This window comes from Pezoporus wallicus, unplaced genomic scaffold, assembly GCF_028554395.1.
Source record: "Pezoporus wallicus isolate ANWC-B61680 ecotype Strahan unplaced genomic scaffold, APGP_CSIRO_Pwel_v1 scaffold_3294, whole genome shotgun sequence".
NCBI classification, from domain to species: domain Eukaryota; kingdom Metazoa; phylum Chordata; class Aves; order Psittaciformes; family Psittacidae; genus Pezoporus; species Pezoporus wallicus.
In genome coordinates, this window is record NW_026635478.1 from 13,143,981 (window position 1) to 13,164,988 (window position 21,008).

At 37.3% G+C, this 21,008-nt stretch overlaps 1 protein-coding gene across 2 annotated transcripts in view; it reads left to right on the forward strand.

The window, feature by feature from the left end:
• Positions 1-21,008, forward strand: part of INTU (inturned planar cell polarity protein) — a 46,606-nt gene that overhangs the window by 8,782 nt on the left and 16,816 nt on the right. For both annotated transcript variants that reach the window (XM_057428346.1, XM_057428335.1), the window contains exons 2-4: positions 1,078-1,664; positions 10,523-10,608; positions 16,838-17,041. In XM_057428346.1, coding sequence (XP_057284329.1) covers positions 1,078-1,664; positions 10,523-10,608; positions 16,838-17,041 — 877 coding nt within the window. The remainder of the gene's footprint in view (positions 1-1,077; positions 1,665-10,522; positions 10,609-16,837; positions 17,042-21,008) is intronic.

Below are 21,008 nucleotides of genomic sequence, written 5' to 3' on the forward strand. Positions count from 1 at the left end.
TAATTCTTGGCTTAAATACTTCAGTAAATTAAAGCACTAAATAGTTCTGCTTTGACCGTTACTGATCTCACTCTTCTCTAAGTAATTTTCTCTGTGGTTCGTCTTAGGGTGGGGGAGTGGACCACTCGGCCTGTTGTCTCTCAGCTATCCTTTCTTGTTTGTTTTTTTTTTTCTCAGCCAGAGGAGTATGATTTTCTTCAGTCTCCTTCCCTTTAAAACATGTTTATAAACTACTTACTATTTGTTTCTGTGCTCTGGGCTTGTTCCAGTTATTACATCTTTCTTAAAATGCACTATCCAAAACTGGACATGGTTGACATGCTGCCATTGCCAAATTAGGACAAAAAATTTGGTGTGCTGTGCAGATGCTACTCCTGTTAAGACATCCTGTAGTTGCCTTTTCATTGCAGCAGCTCGTTACAAGTGACTTCGTGATCCATTCCAGCTGCTAAAGTTTTTTCTATAGCAGTGCTGCCTCTTTAATTTTTTGTTGTGCATTTTTGCATCTAAGCTTGAGTATGCTGGTTTGAACTTGTCTTTTAAAAAGTGTAGCCTAGATCTTGGTCTTGGGTTTGTTTGCTTGTTTTTGTTATAATGAGGTGATTTTGAAATGTTAATCTTGTCTGTCCAAAGGGCTTGCAGTACAATCTGCCTTACAAATGAATAAGGGAAAAAATAATGGGAGAGAACAACCAAGATGACATTTTTTTTCTCAAAGAGAAAGTCCCATCATGCCCATGAATGTTATTAGTAATTAAAACTTGTATGTGTAAGAAATGGTTTGGGGCTGGGTTCTTGTTTGTTTTCAGAAAAGGGAATATTGCTTTCTGCAGTGGATGTTTTCCTTTAAGACATTTGAAGAAACTATTTTAACATCTGTGAGAGATGATTTTCTTTGCTGTATCCATCATTTGTACAAGAAGAGCTCTTGCCCTGATGGCAAAGTTAAAGCATTTAAGCTTTCAATATTCAGGATGCAGCTTTTTACCCCTTTATATTTTTTTATACACTCTCCGTATTCTGCATTGCAGTCTTGCTTATCAGAGGTATCACTGATCATTCTCCTTTCTTTCCCAGTGACCTTGAGCCTGAATGGTTGGATGGTGTGCAGAAAAATGGGGAATTATTTTATTTAGAATTGAGTGAAAGTGAAGAAGAAACTCTGCTTCAGAACAGCTGTCCAGAAATGCCGGCAGTGAATCATGTCAGGTTTCGTGAAAATGAAGCTGAAGTTATTCAAGAGGGATCACGAAAAGAAAGAAAGTACGAACTGAAGAAATTGACCAAAATGTTAAAAAAGAAGAATCTTTTACCAAAGCATTCTGGTAAGAAAGGCAGTGGAAGCTGCAGTGTGCATTCCACTGGTCTTACTTCCATCTTGAAACACCAATCCGGTCAGAAAATGGGTGTCACTGTTCAGCAAAAGTACAAAGATGTGTATGTTTATGTAAATCCCAGAAAACTGCAGAGTGCTGGAGAAGATGAGCAGCACAGGCTTTTGGAGGCCTTAGTAGGGATTGTCCATCAGTCTTCGTGGAGCAGCAGAAGAACAGAAAAACACGGCAAGAAGGATAAAGTCACCAGAGGAATTGGTGAAGAGAAGCTTGTAGTACATGGATTGGTGCCAGGTAGTTCAGCAATGAAAACAGGTCAAATCTTGATTGGTAAGTAATTGAATGAGTAGTTAACTTCTGCACTCTTCCTTTAAAATAAAGATTTTGGGGGTTTGGTTGGATTTAGTTTTTGAGGCAGTAACTTAAATATTCCTGAGACATAAGCAATTGATTACAAATATTATGGCAGTTCTTGAGGAATTATTTTAAGTAAATGTCATTGCATCTGATGTTTTGTTACCTATTCAGTTTTACTGTGTTAGTGGTTTTAAAAACGTGACAGAAACTAGAAGGTGTTACTGTGGTATGACTATCCTTTTAAGTGTACAGAGAGTGAGCAGCTTGAACTTGGAGCAGCTGCTCCCCCCACCAGCACCACCTTTAATTTAATGCAGAATTTGCTCAGTAGGTAAGCAGGACTGGAGAAAAGCTGTAGTTTTCTAAATACTGTATTTTGTTTTCATTCTGTCCTGTACCATCTCCCTTAAATAAAAAGCTTTACTGTATATGCTTTATATGGATTTTGTACTATAGAAATAAGGAAAAAAATGCTAAGATATATTCATGTTACAAACTTTCTGGACAGCCTTGATTAGCTATTCTTCTGTTTAGCAGGTATAACAGCTGTTGCTTCAGCAGTTGTGATCAGGTAGCCTCCAAATACCTAGTGGGGCTGCAGTTTGAGGAGGCAGTGAGTTAGTGTAGCAGCTCCCCTCTGTGTTTGTTTGGCTCATCAGACACTTCCATGAGCCGATACAACTAAATAACCTGTCAGAAAACTAATGCAGAAGAAAAACTGCCTGTCCAGTTTTTGCTGGTGTAGTAAGTTAACCTGGGTCATGGAAGGTCTGACAAGCACCCAAGTGTGAATAACAGATGGGAGTGAACTCCTGTGGCTGGTAGTGAAGGAGCAGAAATACTTCCACTTCCAGTATCAAGAGGCCATTAAAGGGACTTGGCACTTACAAGACCCCAGCCTCGGAAATGGTACATGTGAGACAGCTATCCTACATCTGTAAAGGGTGAAAGGTTGTTTAATTACCCTTGAATTTGGTCCCTCAGAGAGAGAGAGCAAAGATGTGATGTTGGTTACAAGATCATGAAAAACTTAATACCATAGTAGCGCAAATCCCACAAAGTCAGCATGAGTGCTTTTGAAATTCCAGTGTTGTGTGTGTAAAAAGGCAAATCGTGCTTTGAGTAGCTGATTCTTATAGCACGTGTTTTTGGTAGGGATGCTAAAGAATACTCCAGAGGGAAAATTGGATAACTTTCAAATTTTACCAGAAAGAACTGATTAGTCGAAAAGTGGGGGGTGCAGACTGAGGGGGAGAAGACATGGAGTTTCATCTTGATCTGCTTATGGTATTTAATCTGATTGGTGCAGGAGTGGGAATTTATTTATAACCTTTAAGTTAATTTTGGGACACAAATTCGTATATAACTGCATGTTTGTATGAAGAAGTGTAAAGTCAAAACAGTGTAGGCAAATACCAGATCCAGGGGATAAAGCTAAACTTCTAAATGGAGATGGTTCTTCAGCTATAGCACTTAATGCTTACCGGAGCAGTGAGGATAAAAACTGTGGGGTTCCTGTTTTATTTTAAATAGAAGAACATTTAAATTAATCTAAAGAGTCTAGCAGATTAATATGTCCTAGGCTATCACTGACTTGCATTGCCTTGTTTTTGCACAGCGGAAACAGATACTTTAAAGGATACCCTAGTTACTGATCTCTTAACTGAGAAAATTAGCTGTGTTCTGTGCCAACAGTATAAAATGTATAATTTCCATATAAAAATACTTCAAATTGTGTATCTGTAGTGAACACTGAGTACTCTGGAATTTTTATGTGGTGTCTAGAAATAGGGATGCTTTGCATAAATTATATGCTCAGGTTTCAGTGCTGTCTGCATAGAGAATGTCCAGTTTAAAAAAAAAATAAATGAAAAATCTGTTCCTGTCAAAAAAACTGGTTTACTACTTCTGTATTGCACATCAGAGAGCTGGATGGCTACGGTATACACCCAGAGCCTAATTTAGAAGTAACTAGTTCAATGGATAGCTTCCTCACGTCCTCACAGGATCTGAATTTGAACAGAAAGTTCAAGAAAAATACAAGTAGAGCTTTGTTTGTTGTATATAACAGTAAGTTTTTAGGAATCCTATTGTGAATTGTGGAAATGGTAAAGAGTATTTCTGTGGTCACTCCAAAACAAGTATTTGCACAAAAGTCAGCAGCTTTTGAGCCATAACAGATGAGGAATACCTGATCAGTATGGCATGATGACTGCTGGCTGGTTTGGTTATAACATTTTCATCTTCACTGAACAGCATATGCATAGATATTAACCTGTTGATGTTTTGCATTTTAATATTTTAGTAATCTTCAATGGTGCATACCATTTTTAATGTTTTGTAGTATAGACCTTTGTGAAGCAAATCCTAAGTGTATTTTTAAAATCCATGCTTTGCAATGACGTCACAGTCTTCCCAGTGACCAGTTTGCAGTACGCACTGCAGGCAAACGATCTTGACTCAGTGTTGTTACAGAATTTATGGTTTTGCCAATTAATATAAAACTTCACTGTTCTGGGTATTGAGAAAATGAAACCAAGACCCCAAACACATTTTAAAAAAAAGCCTCTTTCCCTGCCTTCTTTAGGCTCAGCTTCAGCCAAACACATCTCTTTCCCCTTTCCCTGCAGGCTCAGGTACCCTTGCCCTTGAGGTGTAGTTCCTCTCCGTGGGCTGCAGCCCTCCCCCCAGTGACTGCTGCTCTTTTCTTGAATACCTTTGGGCAGAGGTGACATGGCTCCCCTGGCTAGGGGATGTTTTGGTACACAGTGAGCTGCTTACAGCAGCTTCAGAACTGACTGAGCAGTACAGGGCAGCTCATGACCTCCTGCCATGCAGGTCCCTCCTGCAGTACTCTGCTACCAAAACTGCCAGTTGCACCCAACCAAGTGTTTTAATTCTTCTGTCTTTAAAATTTGAGCTCTCCTGATTATTTTTCCCAAGACTTGGGTTTGTTGATTTTAAATGATAGCCAAGTTGCTGATTACTTTGTGTTTTCAGTGGCAAATTAGTTAATCTGCAAATGATAAGTACAGTAGCCACTTAAATGGCTACCAAGGTTGAACTGGGAGACTAAAATCTCTTCATTTTTCTTCATTCTGAATAAACAGTACAAAGTGGTTATTGCTTTAACATATTTTAGTAAAAATAACTGTTCCCCCCCCAGTAATCACTCTCCTCAGGTGGCTTCTTCAGTTTATTCTGAAATGTGTATCCCTTATAGCTTTGAACACTTAAAACATCTGTTTATTATTTGTGCACTACACTTTAATTTTTTGTTTTAAGATTGCATATGGAAGTTGTAAGCCTTGTTGCTGTACTTCATTAACCAAGTAGAATGCAGGCACTGACCATATGAAAGTAAATACAACAGTTTTGCAGGCTAAAAAAACCCTGCCTCTTTGTAGCTCTCTAGAAAGATGCCATTCTATCCATGCTATCCATGTGGTGTTTATCAGCTCCTTTTCCTTCCCTTTCCCCCCCCTTATATTTAGCGGTTCAGTATCCATCTTAAATTTTCAGAACAAAAAAAGCCCTCCTTGATTTTTAAGTCCTTGCTGTCACTTTCATTTTGGTTAGGATGAAATACAGTTACTTTTATCTCATGGCTTTTAAATGTCTTTTGTATTTTTGGCAAAACTTTTTTCTTGCTGGAGTTCATTATTAACAGTATGCAAAGCTTGGTCTGCCGTATAAAAATCTGGCGTCTCATGTTCAAGTGTATCTTCAAAGATAAAAAGCTCCACTAAGTAATCACTTTTAGCTCCAGACAAATAAGGGTTGTGATAGGAAACGCCATTATAACTTTTCCCTCTCTCCTCCCCCCTTCAAATTGAAATGGATCCCATTCACAGCAAGGGATACTTCTAAATATTGCTGATCATCATCTTTACTATAGTGAAAACGAAAAAGTAATTCCAGTGACGCTGAAAATACAGGCAAGCTCTTTTGCAGAGCATCCTGTTGTTACCCTCTTCGAAATTACCTTCTGCTCTTACTGCTCTCGTCACTGAGTATCTGAAGAGTTTGCATGAATTCTCTCTCCTGATCAGTTGGTATGCTACTCATAAAAGTGTGAAAACTACACAGAGGTAGGGATTAATCTTGGATGGCTGTGAAGATGGGCTGAAATAACCCAGTTCTGAGCAAGTACGCCAAAGATGCAGGCTGTTGTTGAGAGGTTCAGTTGAAAGGTCCAATCCCACCCTCATTTACTGACAAGTCATTTTCTGTGGGTTTCTAATCCAATGTAGTGTGTTATGTGGGAGGATTATTTGTCTTCCCTGAGTAAAAATATGTTTAAGAAGTAAACTTTGTTTCAATAGAAAAACACAGATGTTGCCCTTGCAGTTCTGAAGTTTTGATGATCAAGAACATCACTGGTAAACTTGGCTTTTGGTAAACAAAGCCAAGTATATCAGTTACATTTCTATAGCATAGACCACTGGTTTAAAACAGTAATCAATTTAAAAAAATTAAGCATCTTGCAGTCATCTTCCAACAGTCAAAGTAAATGCTGGTTTTGTCCTTTGCAGACCATAGAACTAAAAGTCCTGTCAGAAAAACATCCTTGAAAATACCTAAATACTAGGAGAGTTAGAGATTTTCATTAGGAATTGCCATATACAGTGTACTTGTAGAAGAAGCTCTCCAAAGTAGAGAGGTTGGGCATGCAAGCAAGAAATACACAGTTTGCTTAAGCGTTGCTGTGTTCTCACTGTGGAGTTTGGGATGTTGTTTATGTTCTTTTAATCTCCTCTTGAAGCATAACAGCATTGGTTTGGGTGAAAGCAGCCTGCTAACATATAAAGCAAGTAATTGATCTGGCTTTCTTCAGAGGAATGTGTTCTTTGCCTTTTTTGGAAAGGAGTATGTGAACGTTTGTAAGTACTTCCACCAAGGCACTACCAAGAACAGAGGAAACCAAGTATCAGGATTTAATGAAAAAAGTGTCTTTGGTTGTCTCCCAGTATGGAAGCAGTATTAACTTATCAGGCAGCATCCTCTGGCTTAGTGCAAAGAGGCTCTACTTTCAGAAATGGTGTTTGCAGATTTATCTTTAGGGTATGGATATTTAACAAATCTAAGTCCTGTATGTCCTGGCAAAGTGTCAGGCAGTTCTGGAATAAACGTTTTAGGGATGCCAGCAGCCCCACAGACTCTTCTAAACTTTGTCTTAAAAAAAAAAAAGAGGAATAATTTTATCAGCTGTGTGCAAACTCGGTGTTTGAGATAATAGACACTGTTCTTAACTACTACTGTAGTGGATGGGACCAGTCTTTTCTAATGAGAAGATGGAAAGACAGCAAAGAAAATAGGAAACAACTCTGCCTCTCGTCTCTCTTCAGTTCCATCAGTCTAGTAAAATTCAGTTCTGCTTGGCATTGTGTGGAGAATGTATATAGACATCTTACAGGGTTTTTTTGTGGACTGAAAATATTCTTATAGTAAGTAACAGAATGCAAAAGCCTGATTATTCATTATAAGGGGATTCAAAAGAAAAAAGCATGCTTTATTGCTTAAAGAGAAGGACATGTTTTTTTCTAAAGATAAATCTATTGACTCAAGGTCTGATATCCTGGAGCTGTCTGAAGAAAATTTATTTCCTCTTGCTGTTGCTCACAGTGTTTCTAAAAATGGAATTGAGTGAGACTTTGTTCTAATTTTCTTCACCTTTTGACATATATGCTGGTGACTTTCCTGACAGAAAATAGTGATCTTACTGCTAGTAGAATTGCAAGCCCATAGGAGCACGTCAAGTGCCATTTTGTACAATCAAATTTTTGTATACAACTGTATTGTTGAAAAAGAAAAAAAAATTATTTTACATCAGGCTTGAAAATGACAGTTTATACAAATGTCTGCTTCTTGTCTATGTCAGTATATACATCTACTTCAGCAAAGAGTTCACTTTGATGTCCCTGCTTAAGAAAAGTAGTTGGAGGTGGGTTTTCACCCACCCATAGAGCACAAAAATAACTGAAAAGTGTATTAGCAGTACTATCTGTACAACATTTTTTCTCTCCACTAGTGAAATGTCTCTCTACATCTGAAATTCAGTAATGTTTTAGTTTAAGAAAATTGGGCTTAACTCTGCAAACCATCAAGATAGAGCAACAACTGAAAACACTGTTCACTCTCATTTTATGTAACCTAAATAGATTAAGCATTAAGTGGTATTAGACTAAAATTTACACATTTGTGCTATTCTTTTTACAGACTTAATGTCTGAAGTCGGCCTCACTTTCTGTAAGCTTTTCACACTACTGAAGGGGAAAAAACAATTCTCAAAGCAAGTACATGTGAAAGTAACAAAAGAACACTTACATATTTAAACTTGTTCACTGGCATTAATCATCACACTGGATAGATCCTGCGGTCATGTTCTGCTTCAAGATATCCTGTGTTCATCATTTACATACTTCCTATTGTGTCAATGATGCTTTTCATTCTGTTACTTCATAGTCTCTAGTCCTTGAATGCTCTTGTGTTTTGCAAAAAATCACCAAAAAAAAATCACAGAAGCACCCCATCACTATCTCCCACCTCCAATTCTGGAAAGTCTGTACTGCTAACTACAGTTTACCAGTATAATGACAACATTGTCTCAGTTGTACATCAAGTTGCAGTTCTTTAGTAGTGATACAGCATTTTCTGGCAAACTGAAGGCAGCCTTACCAGCGCTGCTTTGGCTTGGGGGAAAAAGTGGCTCTGTGTCTTTGGGAAAGCTGTTCCATTTATGGTACACAATTACATTTTTACAAATAGAAGGCAATATAAATATTTACTGCTGCAATTCAAGTTTTACCTAGGTACATTAAGACTTGAATAAATAAAACACTTTGAGTATATAACTTGTAAATACTGATTCCTTTCAAAGTGTCCTTATGTAATCCACCCTGGGAGATGCAGTTCAAAAACACCTCTGTAAGCTCTGAAGTGCGTGCCTTGCAGAATATGTGCAGCTCCTTTGAATGGCTTTGTGAATTAGATGACTGTTGTCTTTGCAACAGAACTGTTAAGGTCTCTAGTAAAGCAAACAGAGCACAAGCCACTTAAGTTTAAACAGTGCTCCAGATGAGTACAAGAGCAATTTATGCTTTCTCTGGTAGTTATGAATGATGATCTTTAATACAGTGTTCTTCAACAAAGGACATAGTAATTCTGTTTATAATTTTTCTTTGTATTAGAGTAGCTTGAATGCTCTGCTTTTGATTACTGATTTTCAAGCCCTGGGGCTCTGGCATGGACTTACTGAATTGCTCTTAAATGCTGGTTAACTTTCAGTTTTCCTGTCTTTGAATTATTGTTGTGTTGAAGATTTGATAGGCTAAAACTTTGCTGTGCATCAAGAAATGGAGAGGTTCAGCTACGAATACTTGAGCTAATACAGAGCTACTAATACTTGAAATAGAAAAAAAGCAATTAATTGCAAGGAGTGATAACATTTTTGTGTGTAATAAAATTTAACCATTTTTTTTTCTTGGTTTTGCTGTAAGAAAGAGTAGGAATGAATTTTCCTTCAATGTAAAATAACAGTGAGCAGTTGGTTGTTACCCAGTGTATTAAAGAGGATTGTTGCTTGCATTTGGTGGGAGATTTTGCTTTTCTTTTTTGTCGTGATAGTTAGTCACAAAGAATATTCTTTATCTCATTGGCCTTAATTGTGTGTTACACCAATTTTGAGCTATCAGCCTAGTACCTGGGAGGAATTCCAGTTGTATTTGATAGTATTTAACAAGGTAGAAGATGGAATAATAATAAATAATCAGAATTCTTCTAAACTTTCAGCTTCTATTGTCGTTACGAGATTCTCAGGAAATTGAGAGGCCGTAGAGACACAGATTCTGCTTTTCCTTACTATGCATGTTATTTTCATCCCTGAGTTAGTCTGAGCTGAGCAAGTCTCCCAAGAAAACCTGAAATATGTACTGAACCTTACAGTTGTTCAGTGCTTTATTTCTGCAGTTGAGCACATTTTTGTTGCCAAGTCAAGGCTTAAAGTGTTAGGTATTCAGTCCCAGGTGGCTGGAGAAATACTCTGTTTTGAGACTACAGAACCCTCTGCTTTCTACTCTAGCTGCTTCTGCACCTAGCCATTACTCACCCCATCTTTAACCAGTATACATGGGTTTTCCATTTCCCTGGTCACTGCAGTATTACTTCCATGTATCTCATCACATGTGATTGCATTTTTATTGCGCACAGATGAATAGAATTGTAAGAAGTACTCTGGATGGGATTCTCTCAGGTCTTATACTCACATACATTCAAAGGATATGCTTTTCCTAGTGCATCCAGGTATTGTGTTTTTCTTTTTGTCATGTAGTGTTTCTTGGCTACCTTCTTGAGAATTAATATACTATTAATTCTGTTAATCATGGCCTAGAACTTGTAAGCTGCTACAGGAAGGGGTGAGTTTTGGTGTGCTTTTGGAAACAGTAGTGTTTCAGCGGAGATAGCAGTGGAGAAGGATTGGCAAGTAAACGGGTGGTTTTGGAGGGAAAAAAAGTAAATCTTGGGCATAACTTGATGAGTGAAGTTGTTTTTTTTTCTGATCAAATAACACCAGTGACGTAAGCCTGGATGGAGGGGGGAGGCTTTGACAGTTACTCATGTAAATGATACTAGTGTGGCAGTAAGGCCTTAAAAGCATTGAGGTAATAGACTGTTTCTAAACATACTAAATGTTTCACATAGGAACCATCTACATGTAACAAAAGGACATTTATGATAGTTTGAATGTCATATTTTTAAGACAAAACACTTGGATTTGTATTGTGTAATACCATCTAATTTTCTCATGCTTTTTGTCTTTTTTTTATCTCCAGGAGATGCTCTAGTTGCTGTAAATGATGTTGATGTGAATTCTGAAAACATAGAAAGGGTTCTGTCTTGCATTCCAGGTCCTATGCAGGTACAGTAGTTGAACTTTTACTCCAACTGTCCTCTGTAAAAACTGATATTGTATCTAACCCTTTTTCTATAGGAAACAGAATTTAGGTGGTCTTTTTCTCAGAACTTCTTCATCCACTCTTTGAACACCTTGGTTGACTTCAGTCAAACTTAGAATAGAAATTTCGGAGTTTAATTCTGGTAAGTTTTGTGAAAAATAAGTAAGTGCAAGTAAGTGACTCGAGCCAGTGTCCCATTAAGAGACATCAGGCATAGTCCAGCAGTTACATGCTCTGTCATCAGCAGAGTCAGAAAGTACGTGCAGCATTGTACGAGAGGTAGCAGCATACTTGTAGGTTTAGACTAACTATAACACCTGATTTTTTTTGCCCAGTGAGAGTATCAAGGGATTCTGTGCGTGCAGGATTCTGAGTATTTATGTTTCTCTGTGCTAACTAGTGCATACCTGTGTGGAAAAGTAAGTTTTGTTACTTTTTCTGCTCAGAAAACAATTTGATTATTACATTGCCACTTGCATCAAAATCAATTACTTGTTGTTGAATACAGGGAAATAACTCCTTCGAAACCTGCACAAACTTTTAACCAGTGATAACTTGTAGTTCTGGGTAAAAATGTCAAGAATGGTTGTTTTGAGAGTTGTTCATTCGCTGAGAGCAGAGTGTTCAAAAGAAGGACAAGGTTATCTAATACTATGATGTCTTGCTCCTGGTGGGTAATGAATAGTGCTGGAGATGTGCAGTCTGGCAGCAGCATGTCTGAAACAAGATACTCATGTCTAGCTTAAAAATATGTCAACTGCAGGATAGTAGTGGCTGTTTTTGTCAATTACCATTCTTAAAATAGTAATAGTTGCTATGAAAATACTTCATAAAATAAATATCTCATCATCAATAGAAGAGCTTACAGACCACAGGAGAGTAAAATGAAGCCTGGATTAATAAGTAGTGCTATTAAAGATATTTAAGAGCATTTAAATGGAAAAACTAGTACTGCTTTCTTATTTAAATAGAAAAATAAATTCTTGGATATTTAAAGAGCTTTTAGATTAAATGCTCTTTAAGATCTTTCAAAACTGAAGAGTAATAAAGATTGATAGAACTCAGGATTAAAAATTGATAGGAAAAAAAAAACCAAAACCTGACCTGATGAATAGTGTTCCTTCCCCTAAACCTTCTGCACGTATCTTTTTCTTCTAGCTGAATTGGAGCTATGATGAAGAATTAAGTAATAAAGAATTAGATAGCTAGTTCAGAATTAAACCAGGAGAGTATTAATTACCTTGGTTGTTAGTAGCATAAAATTAAGTCTTTTGAATTACTCTGCTTAAATCCACTTCCTGGATTTAAGGAAGGTAGAGTAAAAGTTGCAATTTAGGAGATTGAGCAGGTTAAAATTATCATGTCTCTTACAGTATGCCTGTAAGCTCATGGTAGTTTTTTTTCAGGTAGAATATATGAGGTGATGATAATAATAGAAATCTTTTACTTTCCAGAAATGAGAACAAGTTTTTTTAAAAATGCTTCCATTCACAACTCACATAGTGCCTGTAGAACTACATCTGCAACTGCAGTATGATTATTAGTATGTCAGGTCAGGAAGCTTTCCAAGATGTTTGACAGTACAAAGCTTGCCTAAGCTACCAGAGTTGTGGTCAGGTATTGGCAGAGCTCCGTGGTAGAAAAACCTTGTCTTGCCTGTATTTGACCAAATATGGAGTTGTTGTAACTGTTATTAAATACAGAATGATTAAAAAAGCAGAGGTTATATAGTTTATGTAATTGTATCTTTGCTAGATTAGAGTATACCTATTATTTGTTGCTAAAATGCAGTGCAACCCTTTATATAGTAGTTACTCTTAATGTAGCATTAATGTTTACATTGTCAGTAAATCTGTCAAGTAGACAGCGATTACTTGAAATGTGTAACTTTGTCATGTTGGCTTTCCAAAGCCTTTTATTAAAGTGCAATTATTCTTTTTTTTTTTACTGTGCAGTTTGAGTCAAGCCAGACTGATTGCTGAAATACACCAGTGAAGAATTTAAATACATAGCTCTGAGAGGGTTTTGCAGTGTAGAACACTGCTGCTGAAGAAAGAGAGGGTAGTTCTTTCTAAGAATTAGTAATAAAGATGGCCTTTATACAAGCAAAATTGTTAATGTATTCTCATGCATCACATGTTGCAAAATATCAAAGAAAATGCAGTTTAAAGCAGTTTTACTGCAGTCAGAAGTTATTTACATAAGTGAAGTGCTTTTCTGGGCTCAGTATTAAAAATTACTGGAAGTAATTTCAGAAACTGACTACCTAGATTATCTCAGTTGCAGTATGTGGCATAACATCTCTCATTATTATATTTCCAGAATATTGTTAACCTTACCTCAGTTTAGGTAGACTAGCTTCTAGGCATGCAAGATAAAGTGATATGCTGCAGTCTATACAGTTTTAAATTCCAGTCATCAAAACAGCTGCTGTTTCCTAACACCACAAGACAGAGAAGACAGCATAGGAAAAGGAAGATATTTCAAATAATATATTTTTCCTTACCCTTACACTTAGAAGTTGCAGAACCATTTTACCCAAAACTTTCTGAAAATACTCAGCCTAAGGCAGACATTCAGAATCAGAAATTTCAGCTTGAAATTTTGAGTTAAGAGTTGTGCAAACCATAAGCATATGGAAAACAGAGACTTAACAACAGGAAATTGCAGGCAGTCTTAAAAGGCAGGCAATGCCACCAGCTCTGGCTGTAATAAAATCCATATTCTAAGACATACAGCTTTCTTGCTGATATACAGAAAGTACGCCTTTTGGCGTCAGACCAAGAGTGTCACAGCTTCGTCTTCTGTTTTCTTATAGGGGCAAACGTATAAGTAAAAATCATTAAGAAACAAACTGTAGCAGCCTTCCAATACCTAAATGAGGCCCACAGGGGTGATGGAGAGGCATTTAGTGACAGGACATAGGGGAATGACTTTAGTGGTGAGGCACTGGCACAGGTTGCCAAGAGAAGCTGTGGCAGGGGTTTGGAACTGGGTGAGCTTTAAGGTCTCTTACAACCCAAACTGTTGTGTAATTCTATGAAATTAAATACAGAGTGACCTTCCCATCCTACTTTTCCAGCTTACAGCAGTCAATAGTTACAGCAGTCAATAGCGACTTGTTGGATCACATACAAGTTTGTACCTTCTCCTTTTTTAATCTAGTTCTTAAAATTCCTTTGATCTTCACAGCATCCTGTAGCTGTGATTTACAGAACTGATTTGTGTTACGTATGTTTTCCTTGTTTTTCAGGCTGCCATCTAATGAAGTACATTTCATACTCCCAGGTTCCTGCATTATGAGTAGTTAACTTCCATTTATCATTCCTTGACTTCAGAAAGCTCTGTCATGTTCTGCTTCTGTCGCATCTTTCCTAAGTAGAAAAATTTCCATCCGTGTACCTCATAGTTTGCTGTTACTGTCCCTTCATCAGCGCCTTCTTTCAGGTTGATTAAATTCTTTTTTACAACTGTTCTAATGTCATAGTGTGCATGCTGCATAGAGTTAGAATACTAATACATTTTGTGCTTCTCCCATTCTTCATTTCCTTTCCTTTTCCATTTTCTGCTGTGCATGGAACTGATTTTCTTTAGGTGAAATGAAATCAAAGTTGTGAAAGACTTCATCATCAGCATTTACAGAAGGATACTTTAGTAGTTATATCTAATCAGATCCAGTGTACTGCTCAGGATGAAGACTGATTTCTCCACCATCTTAAAAAAGTGTGGGGGGGAGGGGGGTGTTAGGATACATAGAAATGTAGTTTCTCAGTAATTTTCTATTGCAGTATTTTCCATCTTAGATTTTTTTTTTTTTTACAGTATTTTTTTAAGGCAGGAAATAGATTAGAACTTGTGCAATAGTAGAGAGGAACAGAAAATGTCATGTTTCAAGCTATTAGAATCAAGATTTGGAAAGGAACTTGTCAAATTGTGGAGAGAGATATTTCTCAAAACACAGCGATTTCCCGTCTGAGTGGGGCAGTATTGTCCACAGAGGGGTGGGAGGCAACGTGGATGCCTGCAGGAGGAGGAAGAGTTAAAGTTCGTTTTGTCCCCATTTGTTTTGAGCTCTTGCTTGGACAGCTATCTGGTTGTGTCTCTAAGACAAGACAGATTCAGTTTGGGTTGCTTTATTTTTAATCAAGGGACTCAAAGATAGACTGCAGCAAGAATTACATCTGTGCGTCATTAGTGTAGAGGCTGTAGCCTAAGTGTCATGAATGAGTGTCCACAGACAAGATGTAGAAGTTAAGAGAAGTAACTATTGAGCCTTGAGGAAATCTGCAAGAAATTACACAGGGTATGAGGAAAATCCTCTGAAATACATGCAGATGGCGTGACAGAGAAAGAGAACTGAGTCACTGAATGCCAGAGGAGAAAACATACATCTATAAAACTGTGAATGATCAAGTTACTGGGACTTAATAAAGCCACTGCTTTTAGCTGGGTGTTTCTGCTCCTTGAATCCTGTTAATATGCAGTGTAATTAATCAAAACTGAAATAATGAGGAGGAAGCAAGGGATGAGTTACTGTCAGAGAAGAAAATGGTAGCACATGGCATGAGAGAAGCATTGAATGCACTGCTGTTACAGGGAATGGGAAAAGAGGAACAAGCTGACAGCAGCCAAAATGGGAGAAGAAAAGATTAATGAGAAGTGTTGGGAGGGAGTGAAGTGGGAAGGCAGCAGCCGATCCCGTAAATGTTGTAACTGGAAGAGCTGATGATGGCACTTCTGTCTGATCTAGGTTGACAGGCAGTGGGTGTTTTAAAGCATTATTATTTCTTGTTGGCACTGCTCACAGTTATGAAAATGTAAATTGTCTGTATTTAAATGTATAAATTACCTCTGCTTGGGCTTTTCAAATTCGCTGCAACTGGGAAAATATAAACCTTTTTTGTTGCATCAATCATTAGGCTAAACTGTCACCAGCTTTAGAAAGAAGCAGGATTTAGTGTGATGTATTATGTTTAGAACTTCCCAGTCAGTAGGTATGTTAAGGGTACTTCAAGGCAGACAAAAATCTTGAGTAAAAGCATACGAAGGAGGGAACTGAGAGTGTGCCTGCTTAGTCCAAATAGATGCATTTTTACTCACTTTGAGCAATGATGAAAACTAAAGTTATCATCCAAGAAAATAAATCAGTTTATTCTTTCTGAACACTACAATTTCATGATCAGTCAAGAGCAAGGTATTTCTCACAAATCCTTTCATACTTAGAATTAAGTGTTCATTAAAAAAAAAAAAAAAGACTCTTTTTATTTCACCACTGCTGGAACACCTACCACCAAACATAATTTTTCTAAGACAGCGCTCATAAAAAGGAGGTCTGTAAAGCAAATTTCCATGCCAAGTGTGGACATTGTGTTGCTTGTGACCCCCGAAATACAGACTAAAATTCCTAGTGGTCACTTTATTTGTGAAATAAAGAACGCTAAACAAGTAATTTTTTGACAAAGTAACCTTGATTATCGGCACTTTGTTATTTTAAGAGCGAATTCTCTGTGCTTTGCATTTTTTTCCATCTGAAGACAGAATGCAGCAAGTGCTGTAAATAATTTTTATGCTTCTTGCTAGTTGTGTACAGTTGTCAAATACAGCAGCAGAACTTACTTGCTGACTTTACAGTTTAAAAAAAAAAAATAATCTACTGAAATATGGGCACATGGAAAGAATTGCTGCTGAGTGCTACAAATTAGCAGACTTCCAGTCTAATGTAAATTGATTTCCCTGTGCAAATGTACCTGTCAGTGCACTCGAATAGCAAAGCAATGTTCATGAAAGAGCCCTGAGGATAAATACTTCGAAGTGCTGACATTCTGAAAGAAGTCAAATAACGTGTGTATTTCCAAAGCATGGTAATAGGTTTTGTGTTCAAACGAACCGCAGAGCAGTAAGTGTATTTTTCCATTCTCAAACCCATAAGAATTAAGTATGAAAACACACCAAACCACATGCTTACTCATATGGTTCATAGAACATGTGATAGCTGCCTTTCTTCTTAATAGTAGGTGGCTCTGTAACACTGAATATTTATCTGGTTTTCTTCAAACAGCAGGAATTTTTGAATGCTTACATCTTTGTCAGTAAGACTAAGAAAACTTAAGGGCTCAAACTGCATTTATTCCATCTGGGATTAGAACATAATTGTGAGAGCCTCATTTTCACAATAATTAATTATCTTAATAGGTTAAACTTACATTTGAAACATCAATATTTGAGCCTGAAGAAACTTCTCAGCAAAGGTATAAACGGGCACAGTCAAGTATGAACAATCTGGTTCGGCTTTTGTGGGGAGAAGATAGCACGGACCATCAACAGGCTCTGCAAGACGTGCCTCATATTGTTATGTTCCTCACACTGAAACTGGACTCTGAAACATCTAAGGATGAGGTATGTGGCCAACTAAATAAAACTGAAGATGAAAGGTAACAGCTGACAACAGCAACTGCTACACCTTTTGATATGAAATGAAAATAAATCTTATCATTTTGAGTCATGAATAGTCCATAAAGTGTCCACTTTGACAGAAATAAGGCTTGAAATTCTGGGGTGGGTGGGAATTACCATCACTGTTTACAGACTCCGGATTTGAAATCTCTTTGGTGCTGAATATCTGTACATGAAGAGCCTTGAGGTGTTAACAGGCAAAGCAGAGATCAATTAAGAAGGTCATGATTGTCTCTTAGATGCTCACTGAGCTGTTTTCAATACGCCTCTCAAACTATGAAATCTGCCTAATCAAAAAAATTTTCCCCAGCAGGAGCTGTTGGCAGGCCACATACATAGTCTGCCTAGCTCCTCCTGTTTTGAAATGCTGATGTGCCTTTTTGTAGAGGACTCTCCTATGTTTACTGTTCGCAACCAACTGTGGATTTTCACTTGAGTGACATTTTTGAGCTACTGGAGTTCTTTTCCTTTGTCCTGTAAAGCTTCCTTTCACATCTCTTTCCTTTTCATGTTGTTCAGGAGAATACTGCCAGTGTAGGTATAACCCATTGTAAGTTTTTGTGTAGATGTTGTTTGTGATGTAGCCATAGCTACAAATACTCCATTCAGAATGCAGGGACACAGAACAGAGGGGAGGGCTTAGTTTGGCTTCTTACCCCCGCTGAGAATGACAAATGGACAAAGTGGACTTTTGGGGAACAGACATTTGGAATAAAACTCTTCTCCCCTTCTGTCAGTTCAACTTAGATTTATCATACTGCACTACTGATATTATTTGATACATTATTTGATACGAAGACATCAAACGAAAGACAAGTTTTGCCAGTCCCCAGGGACTGGGGTGGCAGGAAGAGTGATGGAGTGAGAAGCAGAAAAAAGACATTTTCCTTTCACTTCCCTGAAATTAATCCTTAAATCCAGTCAGTGTCCATCCCCTCTTTGAGATGTCTTTTTTTTGTTAATTTTTCAAGAGAGAGAAGTCTGTATTGCTCTTTTAGCATTGTGTAATACAGAAAATGTGTTTCAACCACACATAATGGAGTTTAATTTTTTAGAGACAGGGCTGGGGAGGAGAACCCTAGAAAATTACATGATGTCATAGAAAACTGTCATGATATCATATAAAAACGGTTGGGAAGTTTGCAGAATCAAGTGGTTGAAAGCTAGGAAATGACAGATTTGTGGCTACTTGTGCAACTTTAATTCAGCCCTTTCGTACATCCACAGCATGAGGTTGTCTTGAGTATTACATTTTTTCTGAAAGATGCCTGTCTTATGCAGAGGACAAGGCAGACAGATGAATGTGTATAATTAAAGCTTATTAGGTAGCCATAAATCCAGTACTTCCTATCTCTGGTATACTTGATTTTACAATATAAATCATGCTCTTAATGTAATATTTTTAAGGTAGCATATGCTTCATTATATATTACAGCAAGATACTACACTGTAAGCTTTGGTTTGCAGCCCTTTCCAATCCCATTTAAGAGACTACATTTTTTCACGGGAGGTACCTTCAGCAGAATAAGTTTACACAGGTGTTTGTCATAATTACTACTTCTTTTTTTAATAGCTTTGCAGCAAGGCAAGGTCATTCTGTGCTTTTCCCCACCTGAAGACTGCTCCCATTAAATTGTGATACTGTGGTATTTTTCTGCTTTGGTGTTTCCCTATAATAAAAATGAAAAGAGCTCATTTTACTGTGAGTTAAATAAACCCAAGATGCTTTATGAAAGTGAACTTACATTATTGCAAATAATTCTCTTTTTTTTCAGTTTTAAGTTTGCAGTGCAAGACTGCTATGTTATGTGGCTACAGCTACGGACGGTTGTTGTAGACCTAAAGACCAGTGTTTTCTTGGCCACATGAACTTTATGAAATACTAAAAATATGTATTTCAGGGCCTCTGGCTCCTCTGTTGGTAGGTGATAGATATGCAAATGCCTAATTGCAATTCCTGCACTTCGGAGTAAATGCAGGAAGAGAAAGCAGGAGCCCTGCTTTCTTGCCCCATTATTGCTTTACACTCTCCCAAGAAACAGGATTAACCATGAATGTTGAGCGGAGGTAAAAGAGGGATTGTAATGCACTTGTTCTCCCTTCATACCATGGAACAATTGTTTCTTAAGAAGTCCTGGCAGCTAGGGAGCCCCAGATGGTCTCTAATGTTGAGAGATGCTTCGCTGGTGCAGTCAAGCTCTTTTTTTTAACATTTCTGAACAAAAGAATGCTGCCTTCTTCAAGGCAGTTGTCTTTAATTTTATTTGGTGAGCGGTAATAGACTTTTATCCAGTAGATGTCCTGTTCCAGATTTAGTTTACAGCAGTACTTCAAATTAGCAGTGAAGATACTATACGCCTATGCCATATTGCGCAATAAAAATACAATGATCCTTTACTAAGCTGCTTTATCCATGTCCAAGGGAGACAGGGTATGTGGATCACATCCATGTAAGCAATGGCAACTAAAGCTAGTAACTAATTCTTCCACTTGTGAGCTTTTGGCACCTAAAAATAGAGTTAATGAGCTCTAAGAGTTGTGAGCTCTAACTATTCAATTGTAAAGGAAAGCAGTATTAGAAATCATTTGGGATGTGGGGGTGTCCCATATGATAATAGTTTCAGTGAGTATGGCTATCTTTTGTATGTGTTAGTTCAAGGTAGATATTACAGTTATAATGTGTGCTGTTTGTACCAGCATACAAACTACACATCTTTATATGTTTGAACTCATTTTGGTAATGCCATGTTTTAAAATGAATGATGTTCCTGTTCCTCCTACGTGATAGTATTTTCTGGAAGTATGAATTTAGCATACTTGCAAATTATTAGCAAATAGCTGTTAAGATAGCTTGGTTCATGCAGACACTGACTTGTACTTCCTATAGCTTTTCTCTCTGGTTTTATAATTTCTGAATTAATCTTTAAGACTACACAGTTGTCTTTCATCTACTGTTTCTTTTTTAATTGTACTTAACATGCAGTTTAAAGACTATTGTCAGTGAAGTGTGTTTGAAGATTATAGGTTTTTAGCTGGTTGGCACCCTTTTGATGGTTTCTTTTAGCCATTTCTTATGTTGTCAGGACTGCACTAACACATTTTTTAAAATGCTCTTTAGACTCAGTTTGAGAAATGGATAAAATAAAAAAGCGAAGCTATTTGATAAGGCATTAGTTCAGACAGCCTGTCCAGGTTTGAGGTTTTTTTGATTGAAGGAGGGTTTATACTTTTGAAGAAATTAGCTACTTCTTATGTATTAATTCCATTGTTATTGTCCTATGAACTTTCGCCTTGCTTTGAAGACAGTTGATCTTGCATGGTGATGTGTGCTGAACCTTGCTAACTCATTAATGTATATCTATGATACAGCAATGACCTTTTGTTACAGTTGTCTTTTCTTTCCCTGGGAAATGAATTTGTGTAAAGGCCCCAGCTCATAGTGAGGAGAAAGAAAAGCTGTTTCTAGCCCTTTGTAGTGCTGTAATTAGGAAATGGCAGGGTTTTTTCCATCTGAGGGATTCATTCAAGAAAAAAAGATCCTTGTTACTAATGAGTATTTGAAAATAGAGCTAATTAAATTGGGTAAGAATGCAAAGTTTGCCAGGTCCTTCTGTAATTAAACTTTATATTCTTTTAATCTTGATGAAGGAAAATTTTCTAACGGGTATTGGCACTGGCTGGATGTGCTTAGTGACATAAATAGGAAAGTTAATCATGTCTGTGTTTCTTTTGTTTATGTAGAAAGATAATTTACTGTACTCTGCACTGGATATGCTTAATACTGCATGTATTATTTCTGGCATGTCACAATTTAGCAGAAAGTAATAAATGTGGAGGAACATTTTGATTGTTTGGGGTTTTTTTTTTAGTTTTGGGTTGGGTTCTTTTGGTGACTTTGGTTTTGTTTTGC